Source organism: Ziziphus jujuba, chromosome 8 (assembly GCF_031755915.1).
Source record: "Ziziphus jujuba cultivar Dongzao chromosome 8, ASM3175591v1".
In the NCBI taxonomy this organism is placed as follows: domain Eukaryota; kingdom Viridiplantae; phylum Streptophyta; class Magnoliopsida; order Rosales; family Rhamnaceae; genus Ziziphus; species Ziziphus jujuba.
The window spans coordinates 27,904,789-27,924,767 of record NC_083386.1 but is presented as its reverse complement, the minus strand read 5'-3'; the positions used below and the strand labels follow the sequence as shown (position 1 = coordinate 27,924,767).

The 19,979-nt window shown below is 32.3% G+C and overlaps 1 protein-coding gene across 1 annotated transcript; it reads right to left on the bottom strand.

The window, feature by feature from the left end:
* Positions 1-5,227: 5,227 nt before the first annotated feature.
* Positions 5,228-12,976, bottom strand: LOC107414561 (cyclic nucleotide-gated ion channel 1). The gene is made up of 9 exons (XM_060819358.1): positions 12,760-12,976; positions 12,093-12,284; positions 10,600-10,975; positions 10,250-10,456; positions 9,795-10,078; positions 9,304-9,415; positions 8,396-8,632; positions 7,877-8,125; positions 5,228-5,985 (listed from the first exon to the last, which is right to left on the bottom strand). Exons 2-9 carry the CDS (start codon positions 12,119-12,121, stop codon positions 5,518-5,520), a joined length of 1,962 nt encoding a protein of 653 aa, XP_060675341.1. The 5' UTR covers positions 12,122-12,284; positions 12,760-12,976; the 3' UTR covers positions 5,228-5,517.
* Positions 12,977-19,979: the final 7,003 nt, after the last annotated feature.

The following is a 19,979-nucleotide window of genomic DNA, read 5'->3' as shown; positions in this document are numbered from 1 at the left end:
ACACCTTGCTCATGCATAATAAATTAAACCACAGTATAATTCATAATTAAACCACACCAAATGAGCATAATTTAAATATCAATTTAAATACCAATTAAACATAATTAATTGCCCAAAATAATTTTTGAAGGTGGGTCACTCACCTGGAGCACGCAAATCAACTAAGATCCTCCTCGGGATCAACTCCGCTACTCGCGCGTGCACCTAAACAACCACAGTGCACCAACCAAAAATATTAATATTTTATTCGGGTAATTCCCAAATGGGTACCCGGGGAGCGAACAGCAAACGACATCTAAGGGTTACGAGTTATATACCGAATCGAAGCTCGCGTGATGAGGATCACGGATTCGGTCTTACTTTCCGGTGATCGGACCCGACGGGGTCGGAATCTCGCCGGAAAGCTTTTCGGGTCTCGGCTCCGCAATTCTCCCAACCCGTTGCGAATTGGCGGAAACGGAAGTCGGATTCGGATTCAGGAGGTCGAACACAGCGGACTGGAGCTAGACGGAATTTCGGGTACTCGCCGGAACAGTATTTTCCGGCAAGCCGCCACGGTCACCGGCAACCGTTGCCGGCGGCGACGCGTGCGGTGGCCGTTGGTCGTGAAATTTTGCAGACTTGTAGATCGTGAGGAGAGCAATCCAATGGGACCGGCGGTGAGCAAAACGGAGGTCGGACGACGGAGAAATCACCGTTTGAAGATTTCCGGCCCCTCGCAGGAAAACGCTCCGATCCCGGTGCGTCGGTGGTCCGATGGCCGTGATTTTTGGTGGGTCGGCCGGACTTGTGGAGAGGATCAAGGCTAGCTGGCACGTGTACTGTAGATCCACCGGAACAGGGTCGATTCGCGGTGGCCGGCGGTGGAGGGGAAAAACTCGCCGCCGAACTTCGGAGCTCCGATCCGGGCGCGTCCGGCGGCCGTTCACCGTGAAATTTGGAGGTTTTGCCGGAAATGAGGTGGGCACTCTGGCTGGCCGGCGCGTGTACAGTAACTCGGTCGGAAAGTTTGAAAATTACCGGCGGCCGGCGACTCTCTCTCTCTCTTTCTCCCTCCTCTCTCTCTTTCTCTCTCTTCCCCGAGACTTTTAACAAATAAAAACCCCTGTGTGACACTGTTCATGCCACGTGGACCAATCAGAAGCTGACACTTGGTATTTCACTGTTCACCGACCCAAAAACATTAAAATAATACGGTATCCGGTAAACTTCAAACGTCCATAACTTTTTAACCGGATGTCCGTTTTGAGCGTGCCGCTAGTCTGTGAACTCGTATCGACGAGCACTTCACAACCATGCACTAGTCAAAGTTCATTTCCCCAAAAACAAAAAGTCAACCCCGGCACCCCTTGGACAGTTTGGACCGCAACCTGTTTCGTCCATAACTTTCAAACTGTAGCTCCGTTTTTGACGTGCTACCAGTCTACGAACTCGGGGCATCGTGTACTTCACCAAGGTACCCTGGTCAACTCGAAATTTCCACCGAGTCAAAAAGTCAACTTTTGACCCCTTCGGTCAATGGTCAACGGTCAAAGTCAACAGTCAACCTCGTTCAACGTGCAAAAATTCCGACATGGTTCGGGACGGGGTGTTACATTAATTGCATGCTCCAGGTGAGTGACCCACCTTTAAAACTATTTTGGGGTGATTAATTATATTTATGTCGTGTTAATTTAATATCTAGAATTATGCTCATGTGGTGAAATTTAAATATAATTATGGAAAAATATTATTTTATATATATATATATATACCCATTGATGCTAAATGGAATTTTGGGTTATTAAGAAATTCCCAATTATTATTATTGTGATTTAATTGTATTTATTATGCATGAGCAAGGTATTTTCATTAATTAATTGTATCTGGATTTTAATATTATTTTTGGGCATGATTGGTTTAAATTGGTGGTTTCAAATTTCATAATTATGCCTGTGGAATGTTAATTGATGGACCTCGTGATACGAGAAAAATTATTTGTATATTGTTATTGGTGGTTTTGTACTGGAAATGTTAAAGAAAAATGTGGGATGGTGAGTTTGAAAAATGGTATAATTCCCACGTTAAATTTTTGAAAAATTTGGTTATTTATTTTAGGCGCACTCATACAGTATTGGTGTTATGGCTGTATATGTGGATTAGCGCGCAAGTTATTATGTCTCCCGTGAGTTGCCATTGGACCAAGGATAGGCAAGTTTGATATTGGCCATAGCCGCCCCCCACCGTGGTCGGGATGACGGTTTCAGCAGCGGCGCTGTCGGGACGCCGAAGCGCCGTATGCAAGTTTCTCTCTTTAACCTCCCCGCCAATCGGTGCTCGGAACGCTGGGTATCGGAGGGCATCACTGGTATATGGTGTGGTGCGTCAAGCATAAATTTTCAGATAAAAAATTTCAAACTCTAAAGTGTTCAAAAATTATTTATTATATTGTTTACATTTTACTTATATTTGGATTATTTAATTATTATTTAGTTGATTAATTGTTTTCTTTGGTTTTCAGGGTATACAAATAGTAGGTTTTGGAAAATGTTTTAAAAGGAAAACTTTTCCAACCGAGTGAATGGTGAGAGTTTTGAGAGAAATATTATCTTCAATTAATTATTATTTATTTACTTATTTATTCTTAATTAATCAAGTGTACTATAATTATTATTGCTTTATAATTGTACAGTAGATAAGGTCACTCACTGAGATGATTAGCATCTCATATCTTTAAATTCTGTTCCCTTAGGTCTAGGTTGGGAGACGTTGATTGTCCGGGGCGAGCCCGACGTCTCAGTTCATTGCCGAAAGTCCAAAGAGCATTTCTTCCCTTTTTCCTCTTCATCTTGTATTGCTTCCTTATCTGTTATTGTATTAATTCCACATTTATGCATTTTATTAAATACTGCATTGATTCCCTATTATTCTTTTGGAGTGCTGCAAATTGTGGAATTATATTGTAGTAATGTGGGAGGAATAAGGGGATGTGTATAGAAGTGTGTTTTCAGTGCAGGAAATTTGTGGTAAGTCCAACCCTTAGGAGAGGTTATGCCGGATTTTCCATTGGAGGGTCCGGTAGGGTTTTCCTGGTATCAGAGCTTATCTAGGGTTCCGGTGAGGAATTTTGGGCGGGTCCTGACATTAAGTTTATGGAAGGTGGGCTTTCATTTCTTTTATATTTTTCTCTAACACTCTCCCTCAAATGTAGGCCCGTTTTTTGGGTGGAATCGTTGAGTTTTGAACCGAGGACCTCTTAGATCTCTGGCTTTGATACCAAGTTGAAATACCACTGATCCCAAAAGCTTAAGCTGATGGGAGGTGGGCTTTTATTTTATTTATATTTTTCTCTAACACTCCTCCTCACATGTATGCTCGCCTCTTTTTGGGTTTTTTTGGGTTCTTATATGTGTTTTTAATTTTTTTGGTAGAGTTGTTGAGTTTTGAATTCAGGACCTCTTGGATCTCTGGTTCTGATACCATGTTGAAATACCATTTATTCCAAAAGCTACTTATTCCAAAAACTTAAGCTGATAGAAGGTGAACTTTCATTTCATTTATATTTTTCTCTAACACTGAATGAGCGATGGCTTTCTGTATCTTTGCACACCACAATATAAGGTTGCATCCAAATTAGACAACATATCCACTTTGGATGGTGGAAGTTGAGCTTCCATGCGAATTTATATAAATTATATATGCATTATAAACTTTCTTTTTCTTTTTCTTTTATCGTTTTACAATAATTCTTCACAATTTCCCCAGTGTCTTGATCGCACAACCTCATATACTTTATGAACTTAGCATGCCACATAGTAGTTAATTATATTAGGATCCGTAAAAGCACTAGAAAATATAAAATAAAATAAAAAGTTTCAGTACAAACCTGTAGATTTTTAACACATTTTACAATAATATTTCATTTCACCTCATATCATCTATAAAAGTTCTAACTAGGTTTTTCCTAATTATATATATTTTTTAAAAGAGTAAAAGTAAAAATTATAAAATGAAAGTAGTATACTATTAAAGACTATAGTAAATTACAAAATGAAAGTGCTGTTAACGTAAATATTCATCAACAATGACATCAAACAACAAAGGTCTAGACCTCAGAAAATTAACTGATCCAGGGATTAATCCACAGAGATAATATGGAAACTGTTGAAAGCCTAGTACAGGTGATGCACATTCTGGAAATCAATCATGAGTGGTCAAAGAAAATTTAAAAAAAAATAAAATAAAATGGATACTAGCTAAGTAAACCTAGCAGAGACTAACGGCTGCTCAGCAAGTATATAAAAGTCGGTTAAAAGCCTTCAATAGCAAGCTGATGGCTTATAAGTCATATGTCAAGCTCACAAGGTGAATACATTAGATAATTAAGCTGTATTATATATGTTGTAATACGTGCTGTCCTATGAGCTGTAGAAGTAAAAATCAATTTTACTTCCTCCTGTAAAACCCGACTGCAAATGCCCCTATAAAGGCATCGGTGGTTCAATACTTTTCAAGTAGAAAAAATTTATAGAGTGAGAAGCAAAACTAAAGCTTAAGATTTCTATATAATCTTTGTACTCAAACAATTATATCAATGTATCATTTTCTATCATACTATTTATATTATTCTGTTTGCAATTTTTAATTGTATCGTTCTAACAAAAACAAATTAAGAAAAGGATTTAATGGAACCATATAGTAATGAATTATTGGTGGTAAATAGTCCATAAAGTAGAACCTAGGAATGCTTTCATCAACTGCATCCTAGGTTCATGAGTAATTAGAATAATGGAACTTAGATCCGGTGGGACGATGGAGCTTCTTTCTAAAAGGACCCCAGTAATTAGACTATGTTACCAATTTCTTTGTGTAGTCTTTGGTTGTAAGAGAAAAAGCTTCATTGTTTTTGTGTGTGACATGATAATTTTTGCTCGAGATGGGGATGTCTGTAAAGGAGGTAAATGTCAATTTCCAATTTACAGGGAGGCATAATTAATCAGTGCTTTGGCAACTAGCTAGTTCCTCCATATCTACTAATTAGTGTTTGAAGGTCCATATATACAAGGCCTTGGGTGATGAATAGCTCATCAACTCTCAAGTTGTTTTCAGCATATATTGTACTCCACTGGCTTAAAACGGTATGTGACATGGGTCGATAGGATTTTCAGACACTTTGTACTTCATCTTTCTGAAGCATTGGAATTAATCTAGCTAGCAATTAGGTACATCATACATATGTCTGGTGAAAATAAGAAAACATCCACTAACAAATTAATTTCATTGATTACATGTACTAAACAATTTTATTTTATTTTTTTGTTTTTGATAGATACTCTCACACAAACACACAGTATATATGTAGTCCCGTTATAGAGAACATCACATAGAGAGCAAAATTATATATATATATATATATATATCTAATACTAACTAAACAACAACAACAATTACTAGTACCATTTTTGTTGCTTTGATATATCCCTTAGCTGGTGCAGCGTAGTCGTCTTAGATGGCTTTAACTTGGTAAATAGCCACCCTTCAATGGATGAGAAGCCTCATTTGGGGTTTTTTTGTTTTATGGTGGCGCCATGCGTTCTGTAACACAAGACATGCCCATTCCAAAAGCCATTGTTGTTTACGTTTAAAAGCCATCAGGTCGTTGGCTGTAAGAACCAAGGCTTCAACTTTTGTGTGGCATCTGACATTTAAAGACGAAATGGGGAAGCTGGAATCTGAATCAAAACCAGACACCGTTAATGCCCAATTTAGAAATTCTTCTCCATAGTAAGCACCTTTATCTAGACGCTTAAAGCTTCTGAAAACATTATTGCTTCCGTTGTCATCATAAGCTGTGAAGCTCCATACGACGCCTTCTATGATAAAAAGCATCAAATCCAGTGGTTCTCCCTTTCTAATAATGTAGCTGTTCTCGCTGTACACCGTCGGCTTGAGATAGCTTATGAAAGTTTCACGCACTTTTATTCCCATACTTTGAGGAGTTAGCACCTAGTTTAGAATATACATTCAATTACGAATTCATGAGAAAATCCTACTACTAATATTAATAATCATCGATCAATATTATTTACCAAAACAAAAAAAATTACCAAAAAAATCATCCATCAATATTAAATATTGATATATCAGTAATGTTTTCCAGCCTATTTTTAAACCCTTGAATCACCTATCCAAGGGTCTAGATGACATTTGTGAAAAACTTTGTCAAATACTTTGACACATACAACCGGCCCTTTATATATATATATATATATAAACAATTAGTCATGTTAGAAATCTAGTTCTCTATTATATGTTTTTGATGTCCCAAACGATTAAAAGGTTGTCAATTGCTTAACTAGCTTAATAAATTTAAGCCATTAATAAGGTGTCAACACTTGCCATGTCAATACAATATATACCAGTCTTTCTATATATTATTTACATATATATCTCTTTTTTTTTTTTTTCTTTTCCTTTTTTGAGGTTAAAAATTCTTATAAGATTGATTTGATAGTACTATACTAAAAACGTGGTCTATTAGGACTAAAATAGTATGAGATAAAAATTAATCAACAAGATGTCAAATAAACATAACTAATTTTTTTATAATTATTATTAAAATGAATATTAGTTATTAAATAACTTATTGAATTTTTGAATTAAAAAATGATTTAAATTAAATAAGTCCAATATGAAAAGAAAAAAGATAAGTACTTTATTTAATTGTCTTTTTTTTTTAAATGTTCATCTAATTAATTTATAAAAGAATTAATATCAGTTAGCAATATTACTTATATTAATCTGAAACATCCATAAAGAAAGAGGAAAAAAAATGGAGAAACAAAAATAAAAATAAATAAAGAGAAAACTAAAAGATAAAGGAAAAAAGAAAGAAATTCAAAGCTAAGAAAGGAAAAAACTGAAACTAAAACCGATGCAATAATAATAATAAAAAAAAGAATAAATAAAGATTAAAAAAGAAAAACATTCAAAAAAAAATTCAAAAAAAAAAAAGATAAACAAAGATTAAAAAAAGGAAAGAAACAAAGAAAAAGAAAGATAATATCAAAAACAAAAGAACAAAAAAGAAGATAAAAAATAATAATAATAATAATAATAAGAAAGGAAAAAAATGGAACAGAAAAAGAAGGGAAAAAAACTGATAAGAAACAAAGATTAAAAGATATAAAAAAGAATATGAAAAAATAAAACAAAGATTTAAAAAAATATATCACAAAAAAAAAAAATGCAAATTCGATAGATAAGTTTTATCTCATCCCTTGACATGGGATTATTTATTCCATATAAAGGGGACTATTATGTGGGCCTAGGGTTATTAATCTTATTAGCTACTCACTTGAAAAATGGGCTAGTGGCTTTTTATCTCAATCCTAATCTTAATATCATGTACCAGACAGTTTCAAATATAATGCCCAACTCAATTGAACAAAACCAAAACAAATTCAACAATTAATTAAATACTTTCATATAATATTATTAGTTGGACTTGTATATATATATATATATATATAATTTTGCTATAAAATATGTTTGGCTCTTTCCATCATGTGACGTCTAATGTCAGAAAATATGTTATTTGGCAAACACTTCTCATTGCTTGATGGACACTGTTCACAACATATAGCCTGCCATTAGGCACCCAAATTATAGAAGGGGACAAGCGTGTTTTATAGCAAATATATACATATTTATGTTAAACAGTTTCGTAAGGCTCATCAAAACTTGTAGGCTATAGCACATCAAATAACTTAGCAAGGGACCTTGCAACTCACAAGAGGCTAATCTGTCGAAACTTTCCCTTTCTTCTACTTGTGAGATAATGTTAATCTACTTATTGGTAAAAGCTTATCTAGAAGGGGCAAATAAAGGAACTTACTTTCTTTATGGAAGCTAAACAAAAATGCTTCTTTAGCATATTCTTATCTTCACGTGGAAGAATAGAGAGCATATTCCTCAGATCGATATCTTTGTTGTCTTCCAATCTGCATCGTACATGTTGCAGGAGAGTAGGCTTCATATCTTCTGGGATGTTATTTTCTTTCATCCACAACCTTGTGCTTAGCATTTTCAATTGCATTTCATGTTCCTTTCTTCTGGATCCTGTGTTTATCAACTTCCTACATACCTGTTCGACAGTACATATAATTATAACCTCACCTCAGTTCATATATATATATATATATCCTAATGCATGAACATATCAGAACAAAAATATTGTTCTCCGCTTACGTCCTCACTCTATTCATTTTTGGCACATCCTGTTGGGATTGATCTCACTAACAATTTGTACTGAAACTCAATCAAGGGAAAGCATGCAAAGCACATAATTATAAACTAATTAATCGACCGACCTAACTTTTATCAACGCAAAGCATATATAGTAAAAAATTCTCACCAACTCTAGCTCAGCCTTCTTTTTCTTTTCATCCTGTGTTTGATTCGGCAAAGAATCCAACAAATGTTCCAAATCAACATATTTTTTATTTTCATCTGCCTGTTGAATATGTTGCACTAACGCTATTTTTATATAATCGCTCAGCTTGTCATGGTACATCATTTCGATTTCTTGTTCTTTTGATAACATGGTCTGTCTTATTTCCTCTGATTTTGCCGTGGCCAACTGCATATATGTCTGCCCACAACAAAACGAAAAGCTCTCCATCAATTCCCATTGTATAACCGACTATTTTAAATTTTATACTCTACCTCTGTGCCAGAGTGGAGATCGGACACAAGAACAAATTAATTAGCTAGCCTAAAAAATGTACTTAATTAATTAATTAAGGTAGATATTTTATTAAGAATAAAAAGGTGTATATATATATATATAATTTTACTAAAATTATTAACGCTTACGTCCCACTATATATTGCCTCATATTAAACGTTTATATTAAGGTGGGAGACATGCATCCACTGTAGCAAATATATATCTATATATATATTAGTCAAATTTTATTATACTGCTTGACATTGCCATCTCGTCCTAGGTGTTGGCAATCTTTTGATGCGGAAAGATTTTTTTTTTGGTGCACGAATTACTTATAATCGGATGTAATCAGAAAGCTACATCGCCCAACAATATCAATCTTACTATATAGTTGACTTGCATGCCAACTATGTAGCCGGCATAGGCAATTTCTGGATGCCAAGAATTTGATTTAGACCCTATAGAAATTGTAAGTTGAGTTTCCATGGAAATTATACAAATTATATATGCTTTTTAAACTTAGAACTTCCTGTAGTAGTTATTAATATTTAGGATGAAATATAAAAATAAGATAAAAAAAGATTCAGTACTGACCTGCAGATTTCCTATAAGATACAGAAACAGAAGCAAGCCAATAACAGAAACAAGAATTGCAAACCAGGTTTCCCATGCAAAAGTACTAGTATCCAGGTTTGAACCGAAAGAACTGAAAAATGGATTATTGATAATTAGAGATGAGATAATTTTACTAATAATTAATACTGAAAGTTTTATATAAACGACTAGAAATGTATATGCATGCACTTCAAAGTTTTAATAGAATATAAGCGGTAAAAATATAAGTCATTGTTATTTAAAACTCTCAAAAATGCTCTAAAATTGCACTTTTTTTTTTTTAATTTTTTATTAAGGGTTGTTCTAAAATTGGAGTATATATATGGCATATTTAAATGGACATAAGATTTACTGATAATCCATATTATTCATACCAAGTTATTAACTCATTAACTGGTATTACAAAATGATGTCATTATTTATTGTTAGAAAAATAAATGTAAACCAAATATATGGACAACAATACAAACCTCAGATTTCGCAGACCCCACCAGTAACATTGGAGAAACTTTTTTGGAAAATCCATTGGACCAAGCACGCCATTCTGAAGGGCATCAAGAAATATTCCAAAATCGAACACTGTTGCATTGGGTGGGTCTACAGGGCAAAAATCATTTAGAAATGTCCGATTAGCCAAAGTATTCTCGTTACAATCGAAAGTTGCAGAATCACATCCATCATGATGTCTACAGGCACGTCGCCAGCATCCAATCTGTCGTTGAGCCGAAAGGAAGTACCAAAAGGCTCCAAGTACCTACGTTGCATACGCACATATATGTAGAGCCAATATATGAAAATATTATACTACTTACTCCATTAGTGAAAAGAAAATTGATATTTAATAAGGTGATAGAAAACCGGAGACTTATATATATATATATATATACGGAGACTTATATATATATATATATATAAAGCAACTTACATGACTGGCAGTAACATAGAGAAACAAATTTAATAGACCATGAACCAGTGGACCTGGTGCTCTAGGCGTCCTTTTAAGTTCCTTTGTGGATAGGTACGTTCGAACAATCCTCAGCACATACTGGGCAAAGACAAGGAAGTCCAAAAATCTCCTTATATCCAAAGCTCTCGGGCCCCTCACTTTGGAATATAAAAACAGAATTATCGCCTGACCATGGTCAAATTATTAAATGAGAAGATATTAATGATATTGTTTTATTACAGAAATAAAAAAAGAAGAATCAATAAACCAAGCAAATTAATTATATTTTAATCGAGAAAGATTAATATTAGTCTTCCGTACGTACATACCTGTGGCAGGGGGATAACAGCCATAAAATCAATTGAGATGAAATATGGCGAAAGCGCCCTGGTGGGACTGGCCTTTATTGATCTGTTTCGAATTTGATAATAAATATCGGTTATGTAAAAGATATCGGCGAAACATCGCATAACCAGTGCTGCAATCTTCAAGTTGTCGTCGGTTGCAACACATTTCTTATCGTCATATATAGTTGGTATGTAAAAGAAGAGAGGGTCCGTTCCCACTGCAAGCACACATGATGCTAAAAATATTTTGTTCCATGTATAGGGATATGGCCCTTCTGGATTAAGAATGTCTTTTAAATAATTTCCTCCATCTTTCATGGTTTTCGTGGAAGGATTTCCTGAATTCCCTTTTTGATGCCTGCATAAAAAACATAATGATAATAGTTTATATCCAAAAGCTAGGCAATGAGATTCCCTTGCCATATCTTTTTTCGTAAAATTAAACAAAAAAATAATAATTTAATGTTTATTTTGAAAGGTTGGCTTTAGGCTTCAAAAAACTTTAAGCTAAATTAAACGAGAGTGGTCCAAAAATAGGTAACATCCTTTACATTACATCTACCACCTTTAAATGCTATCACTTTATATTGGAAATATATTTTCAATAGGCTATAACTTTATAGATATATTAGTTCGATATAATGGTTTTAGCATTAGATTTTTCTTTTGTAGCTTTAAGATCATATTAAAACTAAAATTTCTATATTAATTAGATATTAGAAACATATTTTCAATAAAAAATAACTCTCTCTTTATATATATATTATATTGATTTGATAATTTTAACATCTGATATTTTTTAAGCTTATAGATCATATTAAAAATTTAGATTTATATATTAATTAGATGTTGGAAACATATTTTTAGTAAAATATAACTATATATATATATATATTAAAGCGTTCTGATAGTTTTAGTATCTGATTTTTCTTTTATAGCTTTTAAATCATATTAAAAAATGAGATTTATATATCAATTACAAGCAAAATATAGATTTAATGACTCTCAATCGATATTGTACTTAATTTAGACACTGCATTCGATATGAAATGTTTTTTGTTCAAACCTTTTTAGAAGGTCATCTGTCCTAAAATTGCTCTCACTTTGAGAGCGCATAACTTTTGAATTTTAAAATCAACTGTTTTGAAAAGCATCGATGTTATGAGGATGATTATTATTACATTTAAATTATCTATTAATCTACACCCGAATGTACTAAATATCCTGGCAGTACCCTACACCCTTCCATATTGGTCATCACATCAAAAAATGACTAGGATAATCTTAATAGGAAAACCATTCAATCTAATTGAAGACTGGCTGTATATCAAAATGGTTTTAAAACTTTTTCCATCAAATCTTACATTGCTTCAACCTTGAGATTTATATATATATATATATATATATTCACATGCATACTATTTTATTTCCAAAGAAATGTTATAAGAGTGGTAAAATTAATCGATAAAACTAACCTCTCATTGACCGGCATCTCAGGATCCATAACTTGAGGTGTACTTTTGATATGTACGGTCGATGCGGCAATCTTTACAATAAGTGGACCAAGATATTTCTTCTACTTCTAGTACCACACGACTTCAGAAAATATACCACTTTGAGACTGCAGCTTCGGAAATTAAATACCACTTTCCGTCAAGAACTACAACCTATGATACATGGTTAAGAAATTAATAAAACATTCATAATAACCAACATGCAAAATTTTATAAAGTTTCCTTCTTTTCTGCTGCTTCTTTCTTCTTGTCTTTGTTTCCATTATTAATTAAGAAGGGACTAAGGATCAGAGTTCACTAGTAAAGTAGCGCACAGAAGGGAAAGAAAAACTTTAACAGAGCATACTCAGTCGTTACCCAAAGCATTTTGATGCATATTATTACTTAATGCATTTAGTTACATAAAACAAGCAGAAAAGGAGATCAAAACACGAATATGAGTAACTAGTACTTATAAATGGTTTAAAAATTGAGTTTTCATCTCCTTTTTTATTTTTATTTTTTTGGTATAAACCGAACCAACAATTGCAAGTGCAAGAGCATAGAACGAATTTCAGCAAGCTTTGTCAATCTGAAAGATACTATGCTTTGTAAGAAAAACCAAGTTTAAAGAAACAGGAATGCGTACTTATAATGAAACTTTAAACCTTGTAATGTTGTATTTAATTTGCCTTCAAATGGTGAAGCAAGACGGAGGGGATTTAAAGAGACAGCAAAGAATGACAAACTTCTTTTGGGAGAAACACTTGCATCTGGAACACAAATAGAAAAGATGAACGAAACTGAGTTTTCCAATTATAGACCAATGTAATTTGCTTGCCAAGGCGACTAGTATATATAGCTAGTGTAGTATACTGCGACTGTTTCTTATTTCAACATAACAGGAGTGCAGCAAAAACTGTAAAAAATAAAAAATAAAAAATAAGAAAATGCGGCAAAAACAAGCCATCGCTGCGTGTGGTGGTTGAAAACGAGTAGTCAGCGTTTACAATGCTATGTGTTTGTTTAGTGCTCACACTATCGGCACTAACATATTATTAGTAATAGGGTAAACATCACTTTAAATCCCTTTCAATCTGTTATTTTTTAAATATTATAATTTTATTTTGAAAATATCAATACAATCCCTTATATTTTACTTTCTTTTCAATCTAATATATTTTTTAAAACTTCTAATAATAAAGTTAGAATTAGACCTATTTATTCTTTTTTAATTAAATTTTTTTACCCGCTCATTAAAGATTAAAAAAAATAATACAAATTAATAAATAAAAATAATGTAATCAATTTCATATTTAATTTTTTTAAAAAAATAAAATAGTTTCAAATGCTTAAATATTGATAAGTTTAATTTTTAAAATTGTATTTGAGATGTTATTATTATTATTTTTTTAACAAATTGAGGAAGAAGATTTTAGCACCAATGTTTTAAAAATTTAAAATTTTAAAAGAAATATGTTTGTGTGTGTGTGTTGTTTTATTTATTTTTAAATTTCTTAGAAATAAAATAAAAAATTTAAAACTATAAGAGTGTAAATAGGGATAAAACATGATAAATGAGTTAAATTCTTACTCTATTAATAAGAATTTTGAAAATACTGTTATATTAATATAATAGTAAAATATTATAAAGATATTTTTTTATAGTAAAAATGTAATATTAAAAATATAACAAATTAGAACATGGTATACTCGTATTTACCCTTAGTAAATGCACTTAATAGTGGACGGCCAGTCAACTTGAGCAAAAACACTTTTAGTTCATTTATTTTTGTTTCAATGAGAGAAAACAAAATAATATTAAGTTATTAACCACGTGTGAAAAGCATAATACATGGCTCCAAATTTCCAACTGTACGAGAAGATAAGCCGCCCAAAATATCTATGCCAATTCCACATGTCATTAAAGACTTACATATTGCTTTCAGCACCGATCTATAAAAATTTAACAAATGGCCCCGTTTGGTCACACTTATTGCTACAAGTTTTGTGTTTATTTTTGTCAGTAGTCGTACGAATTTATTGTTGAACGAATTTATTGTTGACGTGACAATTATGGTTAGCGGCATGCTAAGTAAACTTCGCTTGAACACCCGCGCCTTTTCCCACTCTTCTATTTTTCACAAATCAAAACATATTTTAATTAAAAGAAAAGTTATGAAATTAGGTACATATTATAAAACTGCCATTTATTTCTTTTAAAAAATATAAATTCAGTTTCAAAATTTTTTGACATAAAATAATATTAATATAAGTAAAATAAAAAAACAATAATATTTGATAGTTATTTATTTATTTCTAATTAAAATAAAAAAATATAAATTGTTAATGGATTCATCATGCAATTAATTTAATAACCAAAAAAAAAAAGTATTACAAGAATGGAAAATTAGGAAACTTTAATTAAAAAAAATTAAAAGATTCTAATTTAAAAGGAAATAACATATTGACATATTTAATTAATTAAAAATACATATTTATTAATTTATCAAATTTTATTGGTTATTTTAGTTTTCCAACATTATTAGTTTTGTAATTATATTATATAAATTTATTATGGTTTTAGTTAGTTAAATAAACAAGAGTGACTCATTTGAAAAAAGAAATGTGAAATAAAAGTTTTTGTTATATTAAAATATCTATTTTGCTTTAGTTAAAGATATAGAATAAATATCTGTTTTGTAATCAAATTGGATATGTTATATAACATTTAAAAAATACATGTGAAACAAAAAAAATAGAAAAGAAAAAAAAGTTAACAAAGTTTCTTAGACAGAAATTGATCCAATAGTAATACAGTAATAATTTATAGAATTAATAGATAATCTTTTATGTAAATTATATCCTAGTTTTGGAAAAAGTAAAAAACATGTGTTACATGAAGAAGTGGGCGAGTGAATGGGATGAGTGCTGCTAGCATTTCTTTTATAATTAATTAGATATTGATTTTTTTTTATTAAAGATTTGATCTATGAAAGTATAATCTTTTATGTAGCTAATTAAAATCAACGTATGTGGTAATAAAAAATATTTTTTCTATCAAGATAATTTTTATTTGTGTACGTATATAACAATTTGATTGGTTATCATCAATTATTCAATTTTTCATGTTAAACTTGTAATATTTTAAAATCAAAATAATATTAAATGCACCATTTGTTTTTGGGCAATATTTGAGGTTCTTTACTCGTCTATTCTCTTTAAATTAAATTGCAATAATATTGTAGCATCATCCAAAAAAAAAGAAAGAGATAGCACTAGTCCCATTCATGATCATCAAAATTCTAAAATTTGTTTTATTTTCTTTTGAAAGAGATAACATTAGATTTTATTGATGACCATTAAATTTCTAATTTTTTAGTATTTTAAAATCAAAATAATATAAAATGCGCCATTTTTTTGGGGAATATTTGAGGTCCTTTGCTCGTCTCTCTTCTTTAAATTATAATAATATTGTAATATTGTCAGAAAACAAAAAAAAGATATAGCATCTGAATTTTTTGTTTTTAGCAATAGATTTCGTTGACATGCTCATAATTTAAATCCAAGTGGCTTACCCGTTAAACTAACATCATTTGACATCAAAATTCTAATTTAATCTCATAATCTTTTGTATTTTTCAAAAAAGATTAATTCAATTAGTATGTTTTTTATATCTATATTCATGAGATTGAATGTTCCAATGATTTTAAAGTTCTATTAAATATTGCTATTTAAAAAAAAAAAAAAAGCACTTCAAAATCTTGATGCTTCTTAAGAAAGTGATGTATCATGTATATAGGAAAGTGCTATCCTAGCATGTATGATTAAAAAAAAAAAAAAAAAAAGCCTGGTGTATTAATTAAAGTATCAAAATATCGTAAATAAATTTTTTTATGTTACAAAAACTAACTTCATAAAATTTTAAAAATAGTGTTTTAGCGTGTGTAACCAAAAACTTCAACTTTTTTGTAACGCACCTTTGGGACAGAAGAAAAAAAAAAGAAATTTTATATATATATATATATATATATATTATGAAAAATAAATGTTAATAAAAGAGCACGATCACATGTGCCTTTAATTTTGTCATAAAAGCTAAAAAAACAAATATCATGACGTAAAAATAATAACATCATAAACGTGGCAATAGTCGTCACCATCAACTTATGAAATTCCATCATTATTTTCTCTCTCCAAAATTATCGAACAGTTCCTATTTGTTATCCCGAACTGTCAAATCTGCGACAAGGATGGTATACATTTCACGTCCACATACCATTTAAGTTGTGGAAAGTGGAAACTAATCTCGGCTTTTAACGTCAATCGCAGTTGTGAAAAGTGGAAACTAATCACGGCTGTTAACGTCAATAGCATTTGACGTCCCACCGGCCTTAAAGGGCCGTGTTTCATCAATTTTTTATTTTAGGGCAATATTATATCTACTAAAATTTTTTAATCAAAATTTTAATAAACAATAATATAATATAAAATAGTTGGTAAATTTTTAATATTCTAATATTATAAAAGAGAAAATCGATTATATAATGTCATTTTATTGTTTATTAAAAATTTTATAAATTTTGTTAATAAGAATAGAATTATCCTTTTACTTATATCAGTCAGTCAAGGGTTTTACACGAAATATCATAAAAAAAATAATAATAATAAAACATTACAAAAGGAAAATAGCTGAGCAGTGGATAAGAATGACTGCTGTGCTGGCACGTAAATATCTTCATGTGGAGTTCGAGTTTTCTCGTAAAGTTCCAAGGGCCTTGTGATTATGATGGCTTAGTGTTGTCACGGGCCTTATTTTGATGCTGTTTATTTGCATGTTTTGGGCCAACAGCTATTGAGTTATTATCCAGGGTTTTTTCGATAAATAGCCACTTAATAATTGCATTTTAGAAAAATAGCAAATTTTTTTATTTTTTTAAAAACTAACCAATATTTTACCCGTTTGGACTAAAGTACCCTTATCTATATATATATATATATATTTTTTTTTTTGTTCTTTTCTCTATCAAAAGGCCTTTTATTTTTTTTGGTTTCGGTTTTGTTTTTTTTTACTTTCCCTTTGAAAACGCAGCTAGGGCATTTCAAAAATTACCATCCCGGCCACCATTTTCACCGACATTCGTCTCCCATTCGCCGGCATCGTCCTCGTCCATTGTTGTGTCGGCAAGAGCGGTTCGATTGAGAGCTACCAGAGACAGAAGAATGCTCCTCTGTCCATAGAATGTTTTTTTTACTTTCCCTTTGAAAACGTTTGAAAACGCAGCTAGGGCATTTCAAAAATTACCATCCCGGCCACCATTTTCACCGACATTCGTCTCCCATTCACCGGCATCGTCCTCGTCCATTGTTGTGTCGGCAAGAGCCGTTCGATTGAGAGCTACCAGAGACAGAAGAATGCTCCTCTGTCCATAGAATGTTTGCATATGGTAAAGTCCAATAAACTATTTAGCGGTTTTGTGGACACTTCGGTTTGAAAATTTTGGATAAGATGAAGATGAACTGTTAATGATTTTCTATGTATGCTTTAAACATGCCAATAGTGTATTGGAGCATTTTGGTGAAATGAAACTTGAAAAATTTGCTTGTCTTGCTGATTTATCCTATGGTCAGCTTATTTGCAGATTTTATGTGGGTTTGGATGAGACATGCTGTCTTACTTCTGTGTAGGGTTTAAAAAAACCTTTTTATTTTGAGATTCAAATTGGGACTGCATAATTAGAATTTTGTATGGCTTTGTTCCAATGCCTTGGGCTGACAAAGTTAAATGGGTTGCAGTGATGTGGAAAATTGACCCCTAATTTATCGCTACAAGTTATCTTCCTGATGATAGAAGTTATGTACTTTGTCTTCTTGTTATCAATTCCTTTTCAGTTGTAAATTTCTCTTACTACGTAATTTTAGGTATCTAAATGCATGCAGCCATATGATTGTTAATGTCCTTTGGACATCTTTCCACATTGGCTATCATTATTTGGTATGTGAACTTTATGCCAGTTAATGCTTGCGGTGTTATGTCTGTTGTATCTTTTCTTTCCTTTGCATTTCCTGGGTGTTTTTGGGGTAAAAGGGAATCATCTTCCTCCTTGTTCTGAGTATTATATATCATGTCAGGACCCGTCCAGAATTCTTTCCCCGGAACCCTAGACAGCCCTGATCCCAGGGAAACCCTACCGAACCTTCCAACGGAAAATCCGGCAGAGCCTCCCCTAAGGGATTTACTTACCACAAAATTCCCTGCACTGAAAACACACTTCTAAAATTATCCCCTTATTCCTCCCACAGTACTACAAATCGATTCCACAAATTACAGCACTTAAAAAAATAAATACAGTAATCCAGTGCAAAATAAATACAACAAGAGTGAAAGAAATATTACAACTGCAATAAAAGAATAACAGGGTACTGCCGAACTAAAACAGCGAGGAAGATCAAGTCCGCTCCGAGTGAACACCGACAACCTGGTACCTAGAGGAACGGAATTTAAGAGTGTGAGATGCTAATCATCTCAGTGAGCGACCCTACTACTATACCATATAATATCACAGTAATACGTATAAATACTAATGATTTGGAAATAATATTTTCTCTCAAAACCCTTACAATTCTCTCAGTTGGAAAGGTTCCCCTTTTAAAACAATTTCACAAAACCCTTTATCCATATTCCCCGAAAACCAAGACATCAATTAAATACCAGAAGCGGTAACAATTATATTTTTAATTCCAATTCAGTTTCCAAACATTTTATTTTTAAAACACAGTTCTGAAAATCATTTGATGCACCCACTATATACCAGTGGCGCCAACAGTACCCAGCGTCCCAAGGTACCGCCAGACAGGAGGTTATAGAAAGAAACCGGCATACGGTCGCGTGGCGTCCCACTGCGCCGCTGCTAACCTGGTGTCCCGGCCAAAGGGGGGTGGCCGCCCTCTCCGATGGCATCCACAGGACACCCTCATAATATCAACCGCGCGCTACTCACACCCACCTGTGCGCTAATCACAACCGTGTGCACACTAACCATATCACATATACCATATCTCATAATCAGAACACCAGTACGTGCACGGTGCATCTAAAAATTATAAAATCCATAAATTTAAATCATAAAACAAATTTCACATTTTTCATAAGCATAGCGGGCATAATCCATCCGCTTGAACCGGGAAATTCTCCACAATTTCCTTATAATCCATACCATAAATTCCATGATTTTCAAATCCACCAACTCCCAAATCCATCAATTCAAATATCCACATTTTTTCCAAGCATAAATAATTTCTCGAAATATCATAATCAAATCCCATAATATTTTATGGGCATATTTCATAAAAATTGAAATCACCAACATAACCAAATATTTTCCTTGAAATATTTGAAAATCAAATCGTGCCCAATTTACCATTAAAACCACACCAATTTCAAAATCCTCAAAACCATAAAATAATTCCACACGGCATAAATTTGTAGAATTCGCATTTTCTTAAATCCAATAAATTCATAAATAATATTTGGCACATAGAAATTAAATTCCAAATATTTAATTCACACATAATATATTCATCAATTAAATTCCCCAAAATTAATTTGAAGGTGGGTCACTCACCTGGAGCACGCAATTAACCCATGATCCACTACGGGATCAATTCTACGACTCACCGGTGCTCCTAGAACAAAATTCACAGATAGTCAAATAAATTAATATTTTATTCGGGTAAATAATATCCGGTACCCGGGGGGTCAAAACACAAACGATATCTAGAATTTACGAGTTATATACCGAATCGAAGCTCGAGTGATGCTAATCACAGATCCGGTCTTAATTTTCGATGATCGTACCCGACGGGGTC